Source organism: Liolophura sinensis, chromosome 3 (genome assembly GCF_032854445.1).
Source record: "Liolophura sinensis isolate JHLJ2023 chromosome 3, CUHK_Ljap_v2, whole genome shotgun sequence".
NCBI classification, from domain to species: Eukaryota; Metazoa; Mollusca; class Polyplacophora; order Chitonida; family Chitonidae; genus Liolophura; species Liolophura sinensis.
In genome coordinates, this window is record NC_088297.1 from 17,707,450 (window position 1) to 17,725,220 (window position 17,771).

The window sequence follows — 17,771 nt, forward strand, 5'->3', positions numbered from 1 at the left end:
GCAAACATCCCAGCACCTTTCTAAAATCAATAGAACTAACAGAATCAGGAAAAATGGTCATGGGCAAAATTTATGGTCAGTTAGAGTACTTGAATAGCAACTAAAATTTGTCTGCATATTGGTCTTGCCTTCATCAGATCTCTCACTCTTATTTAATAGTTTGTCAATAACTTTTTTCCTGCCCAAGAAAAAAACACAAACGTGCAAATTGAAGCAGTGTTCATACGTAAATTTTCACAGCATGTTAAAGAAAATTAAACATGCTGGCATGAGATTCATTACATAAACTTTCTATACCTCAAGTTGTGATTTTATAAAATGTGTTGGGGCTGCCATGGCCGAGGAGGTTTGCACCCCAACACAACGCTATGACCTCTCTTCCTGGCTTCCTCTCTGGAAGGTCTGGCAACAACCTGCAGATGGTCGTGGGTTTCCCCCCGGGGTTTGCCTGGTTTCCTCCCACCATAATGCTGGCTGTAGTCGTATAAGTGAAATATTCTTGTACGGCGGAAAAAACACCAATCAACTAAATAAATATATTTATAAAACGTGAAATTCTTTTTAGTTTTTCTCAGTGAACATTTTTGAGTGGAGAGGTGGGGGGAGTGTTGAGGTTCTTCTACAGTATGAGACTACAATACATAATTTATACTTCCAAATCTGCATTTTACTAATGTGAAAATTCCTGGTTGTTACTGTGAACATACAGTGTAGTCACGGAATAGTGCAAACATGATTAGCACAGGCTTTTAGCCGCAGATTTTTTCCTTTTGGAAACCAGCTGGCATTGTGGGATTGATTTCTGATGCTTTGGCTGCCATTGTTGAAAGTCATGCTGCTTGGATTGAATTTGCTGGCGTGGGATGTTGCGATTAGAAAACTATCACCTATAGAAAGTATTGGTGAATTGATTAACAATTGGCTCATGTTATAAATGGATAGCTGTCGGTTAGCCTAGACCGTTGGACAGCGTTAACACGAGATCTGTTGTTGCAGCCTTGTACAGTGGTTACTTCTCCATTGTTTAGACGTTGAGATTTTGAGAGAGAAAATGATGCGGTGTCCAGAGAGGCCACTAGGCCGTTGCGTAAGAGCAGCACAAAATCGTGTCATCCTTTTGTCCTCGGCGGGTAGGGGCTGTTGCCAGTTACTCATCTCTGTCTGACTCAGATTCATTGAGGTCTCCATGGTAACCTGACTCAGCCCTCCTTCTGGCTGACGGCCGTTTGGTAGGTTCTGACAGCTCCATCCTCCAGCAGAGTCTCAGCAGAACGCTGCAGAGATGGTGGTGGCAAGACAAATGTGGCAGGTAGTGATTGCCAAGCTGTGACAATGTGAGATTTGTGAACTTCTTGTTTTTTTTTCATCCATCCCGGAAGTCATGGGTCGGATTATGTTTTTTACGGAGTTTGTAAGTACAATTTTTACTGCTACAATAAATTTTTTGAATGTTTTCATTTTTTTACATTATATTTTGATGTTTAAGCTCATTGTAAAGAGGAAGTGTATTTTCAGTGTTTGTGTGGTTAATTTTTTTCTTTCGCTCTATTATGCCCCCCAGGCTCCAGATACATGAGACAAAACAAAATGAAAAGAAATCAATTATTTTTAAGGGATTGAATTTATTTGCTAGGACAGTAAGATTAATGAGTCGAGGTGTGAGTGTCTCTAGACATGGTTGTGATTCTTCACTACAAGAAGGTGGTGGACTGTCTTCCTGGGTCATTCGGGTACCCCTGTGCCTGCTGTAGTGTGTTTCAGTTACATGGAGACTGACCTGGACAGTGTTCTGTCAAGTGAGTGCAGATAGACGTGGTTGGTCACCAATAGCATGGCTACACATTAAAGAATTTAGGACAGAAGATTTTATGGTAGTTTGTCATCTTGATTATTTATTTGATTTGTGTTTCCCGCCGTACTCAAGAATATTTCACTTACACGACGGCGACGAGCATTATGGTGGGAGGAAACCGAGCAGAGCTCGGGGGGGAAACCCACAACCATCCACAGGATGCCGACTGACCTTCCCCAGGTACGGCTGTAGAGGAAGTGAGTTTGACTTGAACTCACAGCGACTGCATTGGTGAGAGGCTCCTGGGTCATCACGCTGCGCGAGCTACTAACCAACTGAGCAACAAAGGCCCCTCGTTATCTTTATTAAGCTGAGAATCAGTGATTACTAGTCTGAAAGTGCATTTCTACATGGCAATCTTTTAGTGAAACGCAGTATATGTGACATGTACCTGCATCTCGCATGTATATACCTGTATCTCGCATGTATATGAAAGCAATTCCCATATAATGTTCAGGACAAGGTTGTATGCATGTAAACCCATTGAACAAGGTGTGTCCAGAAATCAGAACACGGTTATCATTGGTACTCCTCTCAGTGGAACAAACCGTGTTTTTTTTTTTTTTTCTGCAGGTGTCCTCTGAGAAAACCGATTGTGTGCTGAGGGTTCCATTAGTCAGTCCTGTCAATGTTATACAGAGGCTTAGGCAGAGAACATGACTAATATGGTACAATCATTTTTAAGCAGTGCTTCCGTCCAACATCTCCTTCGTTAATCTCCTAGAAATGTGCAGAAGTACTGAGTAATCCATTTGACACCCTTGCAGCACGAGTTAATTTATTGATGGCCTTGCTGTGTTATTTTTATCACTTCCACGAATTCACCTTGGATAGTGTTTCTCCAGTATTTTTTTGTTTTCGATAGAGATTACCGGTTTGTGCTATTTTTTATTTTTTTTTATTTTGTTTGGCAGCTTTTTTGCTGCATATGCATGTAACTTGCCATGTGATTTGCAGGAAACTGTTGACAGTATTCATTTCATTAGAATCTGACTCTTTGTAACAAATCAAACTCTTTTTAACAAATGAAACAAAGGTATTTCAATTCAGTACATTTATTCTTGAGCCAGCTGTGCCTTGCTTGCTAATTTGACTGCCGTGTTGTTTTTGCTGCCTCAGGCTGGCCTCTAACACATGAATTTTGCAGGCTTATGTCAAATCTCATTTGTCCCTCAGTAGCTGTCTATGATTCAGGTATTTGATACAGGCCAGTGGTTTACTCCAGCTACTCTGTTTTGCACCAATCAAAAATCTGACTTCCGTCTTAAAGGAAAAGATTCCAGTGTGTTATCACCAATGAGATATAAGTAAATTGTTCAGCCAGCGTGTTGGCCATAGTCGAAATGCTTAAATCACTTGTCATAGGGATTTTCGTCCACTTTATTTGTGGGTTAACTGTTGCTTAGTAGAAATGGGAGATTTCTTTGGTGCGATTTGTCAGTGCCTCTGGTGCTATTATCTCAATCCGAAAGCTGTTACATTCCTTTTGTCACCCACTTAACGTGGAAATGTCTACGTGTGAATTGTCAGCGTTAGCTGCCTGCGTGTCAACATCAAAGTATGAAAACATGTCAACGACGTACTTCCAGTGCTCAGACAGATGAATTGTTACTTAACTGATGGGGATGGAGATTCACTTTGATCAAACAGTCTGTAATTTATTGATCAAACAGGAACATGTATATAATTGACCTGAATATTGATCAGTGGTGCATTTTATCTTAAGTATTTTGTAGAAGCTTACTGTTATTGTGTAATGATATCAGAAAAATTTCTCAGTCAATCTTGCTTGGTATCCGGTTATTGTATTATAATCCTAGCACATTGGGTCGATAGCCTTTGACTGCTGTTGAAGGATCGGGAAAGGCAGTGGTAATTACGGATTATCCCAGCAAGTGCAAGTTCTGTCCAGGTTTCCTGGCTTGCGGCCTCCATTATGCAGGTCCTATCAGAATGCCAGGCCTTACGCGTTGCCCAGACGGTGTATAATTGGCTCCCTCACGAAACATATCTGATTTCAAATGAATTTTGTTGAAAGAACCAGCCTATGTTTTTATATTTAATTGGTTGTTTGAATTGGAATTGAAAGGGCAAATTTATCTGCTATTTCATGCAGCAGGATAATTTTATGAGTTCAACAATTTAAAAAAAAAAATTGGAGAAAGTCTTTGTATATGGGAACAATGTGTTAATATTGTTGTAAGTAAGTAGGAGCATGTTGTATCTATACAAAAGCAAAGTAGGGCACCCTTCTTCATAGAATTGGAGAAGCCAAATTTTCATGGCCATTATCTAGAAAAAAAACTTAAATGCCCTAATCCTAAACTTTAACGGTGAGAGTGTCTGTGCATAAAGAGATGTTATAAAATGCAACTTGAAATAATGCTTTCTAGGTGCTTCTAGGCCTGTGAATTAAAGAAATTTGTATGAAAACTAAACATCTGTGTTAGTAAACCATCACATTTTTCTTTAGTTTTTATTTTTAATACCGCTTGATTAGTTCAGGTGCCCCAACAATTTACTCTAGGTTTTGGCCCTGCCTGTTCTGCATGTGTTGGCCATGGTCCAGTATTCATCATGTTAAACTGTGTAGTTGTAAGGGGTTAATTGCTGTGGGTTTAAATTTATCCCCGAGACTATTGGACGCTTTCTGACCTAATTTCTTTCACTAGACTTGATTGGAATACAAGACAGGTCGATGTAAATACTTGGATATCAGGGCGGCAAGAGCTGAAAGGAATCTTGCAATTTCATACAAGTACATGTAGCTTCCTGTGCTGACTTCAGGCTTTGGACGTCTGAAATATTACTTTTTCGGAATTGTTTTTCATGTTTTAGCTCGCCTGTGTAACTACAGCTGGAACTTTATTTGTTGTACCCTGAATGTCGGCTCCCAATAAGAGTTTTTCAAACTATTTTTCAAATCATATTTTAGGTAGCCCTGTTTAAATACAGCTGGAGCTTTATATTTCATACCTTGAATATCCGCTCCCAATAACAGTTCAAGCAATGTTCTGATGTTACATGCACTTGTATTGAGCTGGAGTTTTGTGTGTATATGTATATACATCCCCTAGAGGTCTCTTGTAAATTGTCCTTCAGCTAAGGTATATCGTCCTCAGCCAACGGTGATGTACAATTTCAGGTCAAAGAAAAGCTAACCGGTTTTCAGCATGGAACCAGGGTAATTTTCCGATGGTGTTAATATGCACATTGTGCAGATTGTTTGTGACACTGTCTTCGAGGATGTTTGTAGAGGTTTTACCTTAATCGTTGAGCGTGAAATAGTTGTCGCATGTTCCTGAAACGCTATTTACTAAGAAACAAAGCAGGTGGTGTCTAAGAAAACACGACATTATCAGCGGCAAGCTTTTCTATCTGGGCGAACACAGTGAATTATTCAAGACTGCACAAATCTATTCATTCAGCGGCCAGTTAGCTTTGGCTTCTCTGGTATGTCTTGGGTTTTCGTGGCACAGCGGTTGTGTGTTCTGAACGATCGTCGCTTACACTCTGTATACTCTGTGGAAGTACATCTACCCTTGTTTACAGAGGTCATGTCTTGCACATTTTGGCTGGCCTGTCATTTCTGTGAAGGGTGTATATTTCTGCAAATTTACCTCACATGTGAAGGTTTTAGTGTATTATCAGTTGGTCTGTACCCATTGTGGCATTAACACTCCATCTACAGACCCACACAATACCTCTAGATCTGAAGCTGTTTTTTGTGATGTCTTGGTATTTCATGTCATGTGACAGTCATGTGTGTTGATGGCATTGTCTTGTATTCATCGGGCTGTGATGGGTGTATTTTGAGGTTCCAAAAACTTGTTTGGTGTCAGTTGTATACAGATTGCTTGGGAAATTATAAACTGAGCTTATTTGCAATGAAGTATTTTCAACAAATTTAGTTTTTTTATTTTTTGTACTCCGGTTATGTCCACCCATAGATGAGTTAAAATTCTCTTAGAGCTTTAAAACCAACCAAATAAATATCTCTGTTGTTCAGATTGGTCCACATGGCAAAAAGATCTGGGACATCGGAGAGGACCCCAACAAGGGAGGTAACTCTAAAGGTGTTTTTCATCAGGGTAGTCCGTGGGCCCCACCTGAGAACAGCTGGGATGCACCGCCTGGAATTGTGGGTAAGTACACTGGATGGATTTTTGCGCATCGCTTACAGTAGATGACTGACATTTTGTACTCTAAAGTGCAGTTTTAGAGGCAAATAAATGTCTTTGTGTATTACTTAAGTTCTGCCCGGTTTCCCTCCCACCATAATGCTGGCCGCCGTTGTATAAGTGAAATATTCTTGAGTACGGCATAGCAAATAAATAAACAAATAAATAACATTATAATAGGAATTTTCTGATGTACTGTATTATGGTATGGTATGTACTTTGGTATGTAAAAATGAACTTTCACAAGAACATAAAGACCATAAAATTATACTTTTGATGCCAACACTTAAGTTTTTCTAATCAGAAATTCTTCATACTACATAATGTGGCTTTATAAGGTGGATGACTCAGAATGTATCGTTTGAGATCTAATGGTGCTCCTTGATATTGGCTGGTCCTTGATTAAGTATAGAAAGAAAACAAATGAAGCATTTTTCTTTAAATGTATAGCATCAAGCAAAAGTCACGGTTTTAGATGGTTGTTTACTAACATGGATATGGTCACTGGTAACTGACTGCAGATGGTCGCAGGTTTCTCAAGGGCCTCTGCCTGGTTTCCTTTCACCATAATGCTGGCTGCTGTCGTATAAGTGAAATAATCTTGAGTACACCAGTCAAATAGATTGCTGATAATTGAATTAAGTGTTGATGCGACACATGCCCATCAGAGCAGTGCTTGTTTATCTGACGGGAACACTTTGATAACTTGGAAATGTGCTATAGGAATTTTCAATGCGTAATGTGACATGACACTTTCCCCAACTTGACTGGCTGAAATTAAGTCTCCAGGACGTACGCTTGATTTACAGCATTCGTTTTACTTTTAAGGAAAAGGCTTGTTTTTGGATGGTTAATTTTATTTGTGGTGTTTATTTTTGAAAGTGGCGTATAATTTGATACTCTGGCACAGGACACTGTCGTGGCCACTATAGTCCTCGTCTTTGCAAATGCAAATTAAAACAAATTGAGAGTCTGGAATTTGAGGCTGAAACATCAAGGAAAAAATAAGACCAAAACATCGTGTCGTATAGACATAATTGATTGGAAAATACGAATCTGGATATTTTACTTGACCAAAAATGGCCGGGCTGCTGCAAATTGACGACAGTGTGTTTGTGTTATTTTCCTACTGGAAATATGATGTATTATAGTGTGAAATTCACAGCAAAAAGGTTGTAGCATAATGATTTCAAATATGAGATGTTTATTGGGGGGGGAAGAGATCTAATGGCTGCTACATTGATTTTCGAGTGAATTGTAAGCAAATGTGAGGCATGGCTGGTGGTTGGTGTTTCTTATTCTCTGCCAAGTTTTCTCAAGGCCATAGTTTTCTTTAGACCAGACCAAAACAAAATCTGTGGAAAAATCTATTTCTGAGACACCTGATAGAAAAAATATGGCCTGTGGTTTCATTGCAGTTTAATTCCTTGACTTTTTTACCTAGAAAAGAACAACATTCAATTTGATTTATGATTCTCTCTAACTTGGAGGCAAGAGTACAGTGCTTGGGTTGGCCAATTTCAAGCATAAAAGTCTAATTTTATCAGCATACTACAGAGTAATGCCCTTGTAAAGTTGTTGATTAAACATCCTATGAAATTGTAAATTGTTGAATTACAATATAGCGCAACAACAGCATTATGTAAAACATAAAGCCTAGTTCCAGGTAGTCTGATCAAAGTTTATTTTCAATACTTGTTGTTTTCTAACATTTAAGATCTTCTATCCAAATTGTTTTAGCTGTCAGCCTGTAAAGTGAAATAAAATCTCTTTGAGATGGGCAGTCAAGCAAGATACGCAACAAATAATATTGGGTTGAAATGTAGAAATATGCCCCTCTGAAAGCTATGGATGCATCTGCTTACATGCCCTGGTAACTGGTTTTTGCGAATTTTTCATGCATTATAAAATCCAACATTGACATCCAGCTTTACCCTGGCTCTGTCTGTGTGGCATATGGGAGCTGAATGCCCTTCCCCATGGGCTGGAGGTAAAGTCCCCTTCCACAGTGTTGAAGAATAATGTCTGTTTCCCCCCTGGTAACTGGGGCGTGGACAAACCCCTGCATATTCCATCAGCTTCCCAGAGTCCCTCTGTGGGCTGTGACGGGGGAGAAAAACCATGCAGTGGACAGACCTACAAACCTAAAGTTACAATACATAGTGTATGCCATTTTCAGGCATTTGTTTACATGTACATGTCTGTTTGCTAGGATACTAATAAATTGATACAACAGAAATGTTCATGCAGACCGTTCTTGAAGAAAGGTAAAAAAAAAATTTAGGGCCTGATTACTGTAGTTCCGCAACCTTTTCGCAAGCAGAGGACAATAAAACTTACGAAGAAACCGGGGTTGAATCTATGACAGGCAGATGGGGAGATTGGGGGGTAATCTTGTTCCTGTACAACACACATCAGGCGTTGCTGGAGGTCTGACGTGTAAACCCCCCATGTGCTAATGGGCTGGCTCAACACCACCACCTGTCAGTCAGCCAGCATGGCCATTTGTGAGTGACTATATGTTTGGAAGTAGATGGCAAATACTTGTCTCTTTTTATAATCTTCCCCAGAAATATCAGGTCCAAAACTATCACAGCCAACAGGTGGTTTACATGTTCATTTCTCGATACGACAGTAATTGTATTCTGGTGCCTGTAGCTGTAGTCTGGAGAACAAGACAGCTGTCGAGCGCTAGCCAGCAATTACATATTTATATTGATCGCTCCAAATTTTGCACCAGCATATATCTCAAGTTAGAGACATTTATTCCTTGTTGCACACAAACTTGTCCGTATTGTTGAACTAAACTCAAAGATGTCAAGCAGTCAATCCTTGTAGTCCTGTAATCCTCAACAAGGGAGTGGTGTGGTGATAGGTGCTCTTTAGCAAAGATATAGAGATTAAGGCACACTGGTTAATCAAAGGCAGGATTAAATACTCTTTAATCCCTTATTGGCTATATTAGTAGTTCTGATGTCTGCATTCACTTCAGAATATGGTTACAAGATGCATGTAGAATGAAAAGTTTCTGAACTGTTCAAGTAACAATGTTTGTTTCTTTCTGAATTAGTGATAATTGAATGTTAAATTTGCGATTTTTTTTTTCTTTCTTTTTTTAATACTTTCGTAGGTTGAACAAAACATTGTTAAGCAGGAGCCTCGTCTTAGGGCAATTTTAGTCAGTTTTATATGTTTGTTCTTGTAAGAAAAATCATTTTTTAGCCAGTTTGTTATTAGATTAGAACATATAGCTACACATCTTCACACTTTACTAATGTAGGCTCTGATGACCTAACAATAGGCTAGCATTCTTCACATGAAAAATTGGAGGCGATGTCAATCTGCAACAGCCTAGTGGTATTGATATGCAAATCACAACTTTGCTCAGTTCCAGCGTAGTTTGTAGGACACGTCAGTCATAGCAAGAGACCCGATCCGACCACCTGTTGTTTTGCCTGTGCTAAATAAAGTAAGTGTTGTGGACATCATTATAACCACAAGAGGACTTTTTGATGTTTTTACTGTTTTGGTGTCAAGGCCAAACTTATTCGTGATTAAAATTAGTAATAGTCAGTAGGGACCTGGTGATGTGTAAAATTTTGAATTCCTGTCATTTAGTCTAGATTTGACGGCAGATTTCACAATTAGTCTTTTGTCCAAGGGTTGGGTCAATGAAAATAAGCCCATCTGATTGGTCAGTGTGGAATTCTGTAAGTTACCTGTAAGACAGTTTAGCGCATGTGACTGAGCTCCCAGAAAATGTGATGAGGAATGGCAATAGCATTTCACCAATACAACGTTGAAATATATAATGGGCATCCGATTCCACACATGTGAACAAAATGTTCAACGCTGAGTTTATGATTGCTATTTTATGAATTCTTCAAACCATAATGCTGGCTGCCACCGTATGAGTGAAATATTGTTGAGCACTGCGTAAAGAACCACCATGAAATACGTTCGATACATCTGTACTGGATTGTTTTAATTACGCTCATCAGAGTTTACTGTTGTTAGACAGGTGCTGGCATAGAAAGTTTGACATAGATTTGACTGATTTGGAATACTTGATTGAGGCACTCAGCATCGTGCAATGACCTTTATCAAACTTGACAAACGAATGATTTACAACACATTACGGTGGGAACATTCACATTTTTATGAAATAGTATATTTAATTGGATAGCTGCCCAGTTTTTAAGTGTAGTCATAAGGCTTTGCATGACACCAGTTAGAATTGACCCTTTGGGCATTGTCTCTACCCACACCACCCTTCACCGCTGTCTGCTGCTAAGTGATCGCTGGTATGAAAACAAGTTAGTTCCCCTACTCGTGGCATGGGCTTTAATGGTCGTATAGGTCAGGGAAATGTTATGAAGGTGTGACATTATGGAGCAAGCTGAACATGTCTCGGCTCCTAGTGAAAAGGCTGCGGAAATATGGTATATTACCCGCCTAGGCCCAATACAAATATGAGACCTAGTCAGGACTATAGACATAATAGTAAATACACTCATGCTGATTTCTCTGGTTGCATGTGGAATGGTGGTGGGTCCGCCCCCCCCCCCCCCCCCCCCCCCCGCCCCGCGGGATCTGCAAAGTTTGCTTATGCTGTGTACGTTAAGTATACTTGAGTACGCTGTAAAACACCAATGAAGTAATAAATCAACCCTGCATGGTCACCTTTGTGATGACCTTAGCTCAGTTTGAGCTGATAGTTTTTTATTTCGAGGTCTTATTCACACGTTGGATGACCACCACCTTAACCCCAGCATGTGTAAATTACCTTTTTTTTCACAGAGCACTCGGTGTCTCAGCCCATCCAGATGGTACAGAGACGGCCTGGCAGTTTCCCTAGTAATGACACCCACTCGGTGCTCTCCCCCCCGCTCAGAGACCAGTGCCCTCGGCGTCAACATGGTGGAATATGTCCTCGGGGGATCGCCAACGGGCAAGGAACTGGACAACCGACTGCGAATGAAGGGAGGCTACCCAGCTGGAAAACGTGCCATGTTTGTAAGTCTATGTACTAAAGTATATCTGTATATTACACATTTTCAGAACCAGTGAAACTTATCACAATACAGCTGTAGACAGCTGAATTGAAATTTGTGATATAAGTGCTTAATACACTTGAATTAAAAGACAATATAGTTCAAAGGGGTTGGATAAGCAGGATCATCATGTCTTCACAGCATTTTTGAGATGTACATGTATATCCAAAATTTTGTTTATATCATTAGCCCAAATGACCTAAAATTTTCGCCCACAGAAGTGCATTTTTAGAGGTGAATGTCAACAAATATTACTTTTGGTGATGAAACAGTTTTCTAATAGGATCCCATCCCATATTCCAAGTAAACATCAAAACACATTTCTACAATGAATAGAACTCTCAGAATCTGGAAATATGGGCACGTTAGTCATGGACGAAATGTATAGTCAGTTTATATGAACGAAAGTTTGTATGATGTTAACCTATTATTCAGGGGACCTGAATTTGTGTGGTGAAATGTCTTGACTGCACACTATTGTGTGAAATTACCAGGTGGGCATTAATTTGAAGACCAGATATTTTATATTTACTGCATGAAATAAGCTTTTTGTGTTTCCTAAATGTTGCACAGGATTATTGAGAAGTTACAAGAGTTTGTATGATGTACGAATACTTCACACAGTGGATGAATGGAAGGTGAAAGCAGGGTTGGGTCTTTGTCAGCCCTTGTCTTTCAGTCACTAGGATGCACGAGTTATGGGTTCAATCCCAACCTTGAACAGGAAATTTGTAGATCCCTCTGCTACCAAGTTTCTAAGAGACAGCTTGTCTTCTACCGGCATAGGGAGCAAGTCTACAATACATGGGGGAAAAGGTTTCTTGGTAACTTGCCCGATGTCAGTTTCCTCCACACATAAAAATGTCTTAAGCATGGCACTGAACGACAATCAGTCAGAAGATACTAGATGAAGGCATTTGGTAACCTTCAACTGTGTAACCAGTGGTATTTTGACATCTACAGGTGCCTCCGCAGGAGGGCGGGCAGGACGCTCCGATGGAAAAGAAAACAAAGACACCTTCGCCTTTCGAAGGGGGTGACCAGGACCGAGGGGACATGGAAAACAAGGAGAACAGCCAGTCGAACGGGATTCTCCAAAACGGGCTTGATGACGGCTTCAGGTGAGCATTGCTTGCGCTTGGAATACTTTTTCTACATCCAGACAATGTTACTGGTTTCAGCCTGTGTGTTCATCTGTTCTTCTTGTTTTAATTTTCATTCCCATAGGATATCTTGTTTCAGACTTATCGGATCGCTCTCACATTTGGAGGGTCAATCCCTTGTCACGATGCTTTAGCTCGCTTGGAATAGTATTTTGTCCATTATCCTCTGTTCATTTATGGGTTAATTTAAATATTTCTTTTTGCCCAATAGATCTTGGATTTGGCTTGTGCATTAATTTCTGCCCAATATTAATTTGATGGATTGATCTCGGATTTGGCTTGTGAACCCCTGGAGGGCTCAAGTCCTTTTAACGCTTGCTTTCATAAAGTACAGCCAAAGCATGTGTCGTACTGGGAGCGTCGGCATCCAATAAGTGTGAAAGCGATGTAAAACAAAATGTTAATGAGTGGTATCTTAAAAAGTATTGGATGTAATGAGCTTAGAGTGTGCACAGATGTAGAGCACAAGGGCAGTATTCCATTGTTGATTGATATTTACATATTAAATACCATAAATTACTGAATTCCTGACTTAGTGTACAATGTATTAGAATCCACAATAAACAAAATGTCAGGGGTTGTATCTCAAAAAAGTACAGCACGTATTGACCTGAAGTTTTACATGCGTATATAGCACAATGGCACAAGGGGATGTTCCTTGTCTGATACTCTGTGCACATATTAATTACAGTAAATTACTAAATCCACGATTTCAGTACTTTATGTATTGAGATGAAGTTTTGCATTTATGTGTCTCCTACAGACGAGCTGTTAAGTAGCCTTACTACCATTCCTAAGATTATTTTATACATTTTTGTAATTATGATTAGATGCTTGCAGCAGTCCAGTGAAGAATAAGATATATATATATATATACACACACACATACACATACACACACACACACAAACACACACATAAAAAAAGGAATTCTGTTCTCTGTATTTCATTTCTAAAGTAGAAATTTCTTTTATGTTCCAGTCGAACTCCCGGAAGCCGTCAGAACTCTCCAACTCATGAAGATAGTAAAATGCACATGCCCCATCAACCAATGGGAATGGACCCTCAGAAAATGGTGCATGGTCGCCCGGATAACAGTTTCCTGGAGCAACATCCCCATCTAAATCACGCCTCTGGTTTTCAACTGGACCCCCCACAATTTGAACCTGTAGGCATTGATCCTATTCAATTTGATTATTCTAGTCAGCTTGTTTCCTCAATGGACAGCCCCAACTTCAATATGGACTACAATCAACAGGTTTGTGGAACTAATCTTTGCTGGACCATGGGGGTTTTTGTTATAGAGAATGTGGAGTAAAATGATGCCAAAAGTAGAAATTGTGCTCAGGTAATGATAATCTTTCTGAAAATCTTATCTTTGGAAAGATGCAACGTTTCGCTTTATGAATTTCTTGCAGCTTTTCCTTTGTGAGTTGAAAACAGTTCTAAATTTGTCTTCTTCGTCACCTGTATTGCCCAGAGTTGTTAAATATTAATCTATAACAATCATATCAGTACATTGCTGGCTAGCATAGCAAACAAACTTTGCCAGTCCATCTACCAATCTTGTGAACAGTAAATGGTAGACGCGTTGAGAGCTGCTCCAACCATAGTTTGCTTTGCCACACTAAAGGATAACGTTTGTATGGGCTTAAGACATGATTGACTCAGCTTTTCCCAGTCGGTCCCATTCCACTTAACTCATGTTGGTTTTTCCTGAAGCAGTCATTTTGAAAATAGTTTGAGTATAATTCGCACTGATTACAGTCGAGAGGTTTCAGTATTTCACTTACATACACACTTAACGACTCCAGGTCAGGTTGAGTAGAGTTTGGTTTTTAGCACCTATGAATGCTGAGCTCAACACTGAAACAGCTAAAGTAAATCCAACATTTGCACCCAGCTATACCCTGGCTCTGTCTGTGTGGCATACGGGAGCTGAATGCCCTTCCCCAGGGGCTGGAGGCAAATTCCCCTTCCACAATGTTGGAGAATAATCCCTGTCCCCTGATAACTCGGGTGTGGACAAACCCCTGCATATTCCATCAGCTTCCCAGAGTCCCTCTGTGGACTGTGACAGGGGAGAAAAAACCATGCAGTGGACAAAATGACTGAATTTGCCTTGTAAATTGCTCCAGAAGGTGCTCTGAAAACGAAGATGTCTCAAGATGGTGAAAACGCTGGCTCTCTTTCACTATGGCTCCTAAGGTCGCCTGTTCGAATCCAGCCTGCGTAGTTTCGACGACATCTTATAATTCCGGGAGTGTACCCTATAAAAAGTAGACGGTGCCTTATAAAAAGTAGACCTGTGCCAAGGAAAGAGTTTTGAGCATGATAAAAGTTAAATAATAAAACTGAAATAAATTTTTGTTCTGTTTGTGTTTCACAGCAGCAACTGCTTCAGCGTCAGCAGCAGCCTATAGCTGTGTTAACCCAGCAACAGTACGCTCTGGCAGCACAACAACAACAACAGCTGGGTAAGTCCGAGTCGCCCCTTGCCATGCCCTAGAGCTAAGCCGACTAACACCAAAGTTCCCCAGTGTGTCCACAGTCTGTCACAAACTGAGCTTTTGGACCTCACAGAAAAGGCACATGGAAATACTTGTGAAATGCCCTTAAAAAATTCTGTGCTGGAAAATTGAAATACATGTAGTGTTATGTGCCACTACATGAATGAAGATATGGTAACCCGTTATAGGGTTACATGTAGGTTGCCTAAGGGATCAGTGCCCGGTTTCACAAAGATGTCATAAATGTATGCTAATAAAAATGCCGCTTTGTGAAACTGGGTTAAGGTGGTAATTTGTTAGATAAATTTCTGACTGCACATGGCAACTAACTTCCTCCCCCATTATACTGATTTTGCATAAACAAAATTTGTAAGAAAGAGTTTTCCAGACAGCCACTTCCGTGTACAAATACCTCCAAGGTTACTGCCACGTATCATGAAGCAGGTTAGGCTAAAGTAGATTGTAACTAAAGACAGTTCAGATTTGTTGCCGTGATAAAATCAGCTTATGGTGCGAATCCTCCAAAATATAGATGCCAGAAGAGAGAGAAGAGAATTTCTACATCTTACAAATGTTCATAATCTGTGGTGTATCGAACAGCCTCGATAGCACAGTTAGTGGAGCATCCGCATCAGGAGCGGTAGATCCAGAATCAATCCTGGGTTGAGTCACACCTAAGACTTTAGAGGAGGAAGTTGTAACTTCCTCGCTTGGCGTTAAGCATAAAGAGGATAGTGGAACAACTGGTTGCCGCATATCAGTATAATGGCTCGGGCGGGTGGTTTCCTTGCCTTCGGTAAGTCGTCTCAGTGAAGCAGCACTAGGTAAAAGAGTGGTTGAAGTTTGTCCTACAACAAGGATGTACATTACAAACACCCTAAGGATTCCTTAGGATTCATATGACTGAAAAATTGTTGAGCACGACGTTAAACCCCAGGCACTCACTCACTTGTGGCGTTTTGTGGCCTCGGTTTTACAAACACTTTGAATTACATGTATGCCTTGGAGAAAAACAGAACAATTGTCACCACTGCTTGAATGAATCCGTGAACCCAATTTTTTTTTTTTATTCTTGTGATGTGTATTTCGCATGATTTTCACCCAGCGTTCTTTTTAAGTTGAACTTGTGCATGGCAGAACATAGTTCTGATGTCATCAACTGCTTGTTTGCACATGTTCAAAAGCTTTAAAAGGAAATGAAATTTATGGTATGTTAATTATGACACTCTGCAACAAAGCAAGGAAGTGTTGGTTCAATCCCAGCCTTTGTTTATGTTTTTGAGATTCCCCCTCCACTATTACAGGGGCCTTGGTTGTCATAAGCAGATGATTTGACCTTGTTGTTCAATTTAGGTCATCTTGACAACACATGAAACTTTCACCAATATGTTAGGCTATTAATTGCTTACAAATTTCATGGAATGTTTCACTCAACTGAACATCGCGCTGTTTGAAATGTGGTAGAGAAGAACAAGAATTAGTTGATGAAGAATCATTTGAAGTTTACTGCAAATCCCCAAAAATTTCACTTGATGGTTTTTTTCCTGAAGTACTGCGCAAATCGACCACTCTCTTGGAATACATACAGGTGGTTTACCCATGGCACTCCGGTTTCTTCCACCCATAAAAGAGAACACCATCAGTTGACAACAATCAAATATTACATATAAATTTCCACCTGATACTGCCTGAATTCCTCATCTGTTTTTCATACGAAAGAGTAACTTTCAGTGTGATTATGCACAGTTTTAGTTTTGGGGGACAAAAGTACATTGGTTGTTTTGGCCAATTTCAGGGCTTCACAAAAATTAAAGTTTTATGAGTCAACACAGAATAATGCCTTCAGAATATACTTGAATAAACACCTTGCAAACATGCGAAAAGGTTGAATTACAGTAGTTGCTGCTTGAAAGCTGCTGTGCAATTTCTTAGTGTCTAAAACTACCACCTCCTTTAGCGTGTATTGTCTTGCAGCATTTTGCAGTTTCTGCCCTATCCAGGGTTTGTCCATGGTCAAAGTTTCTTTGTCATTTTACCGTGAAAAATGAGAACACCTGACTGATCGCCATGTCAATGTAATACAAGCACCAGAATGTGTGTTAGTCTCTCTTCTCTTTTTTTCAAGGCTTGTATATGTATTTATATATATTGGCATGTCTTCTTTTGAAGGTATATAACACATTAAATCTGACTAAACGTGTTACACGAAGCCTCTTTTTTGTTTGTTTTATTTATTGAATGTTGTCAGTAATTTGTTGAAGCATGTCCAAGTTTTGGGGGCTGCATGGCTTACTGTGCGTGTGTGTATGTCTTTATGTAGGCAACCTCCCCCCCGCGGCCTTGACCACGCCTTATGTCATCGGAGCATCGCAAGACCCTATGCTGTTGGTATCCCTTTCACAGGTCAGATAAAACTCTTTGGTTGATTTTCTTGTTTTTTCTTTTTGCTGTTGATATACTTTTAACAGGTTCAGGGGAGGCAACTCTCCCAAAGCGGAAAAAGAAGAAAAAATATGTATGTTACGTTTTGCTGAACACATACTAAATTTGTGCAAAAACAACACAGCACAGGCTAACATAAAACCTCTGTGTGACTTCATTTGCCAAAATTTAGTCACTTTCTGCAAAAATCCCTATACTAAGGTCTTTATTATTTAATCGTAGGGAAAGTTTTGGAAAAAGTCAAATTGGAGTATCTGAAGTGTTTGCAGATGCCTGGTGCATTAGAAGAAAAGAAATACATGTATCAATGACATGGTACATTACAGATGTACACGTACAAACAATCCATGAATGAACTACAAGCATTGCCTTATGATGTACATATGAATTTTAACGCAAAAACCCTTTTCATAGGTGTTTTGAGAAGAGTTATTCCTGAACCTTTTTCTCAAAGGGTATGCCCTCAAGAACTGTCTTAGTTGTCTTCGGACCTTCCCTATCGTGCTGTAGCAATTATCTGACATGCTGTACTGTATGTTTGTGAAAGGGAATAGTCTGGCCTAGGTTGG

General features: G+C 39.8%; 1 protein-coding gene and 2 non-coding genes across 3 annotated transcripts in view; all 3 read left to right on the forward strand.

Annotated features, from left to right (window-relative positions):
- The window catches only part of LOC135464205 (pumilio homolog 2-like), a 60,415-nt gene that overhangs the window by 13,665 nt on the left and 28,979 nt on the right, over nt 1-17,771 (forward strand). The window contains exons 4-8 of the mRNA XM_064741709.1: nt 5,862-5,997; nt 10,834-11,049; nt 12,051-12,208; nt 13,232-13,508; nt 14,640-14,727. Coding sequence (XP_064597779.1) covers nt 5,872-5,997; nt 10,834-11,049; nt 12,051-12,208; nt 13,232-13,508; nt 14,640-14,727 — 865 coding nt within the window. The 5' untranslated portion in view covers nt 5,862-5,871. The remainder of the gene's footprint in view (nt 1-5,861; nt 5,998-10,833; nt 11,050-12,050; nt 12,209-13,231; nt 13,509-14,639; nt 14,728-17,771) is intronic.
- Nucleotides 7,945-8,169, forward strand: LOC135464250 (small nucleolar RNA SNORA73 family). The gene has a single exon (XR_010443657.1). It is a non-coding gene; the product is annotated as a small nucleolar RNA SNORA73 family (small nucleolar RNA).
- On the forward strand, nt 14,137-14,358 carry LOC135464240 (small nucleolar RNA SNORA73 family). The gene has a single exon (XR_010443648.1). It is a non-coding gene; the product is annotated as a small nucleolar RNA SNORA73 family (small nucleolar RNA).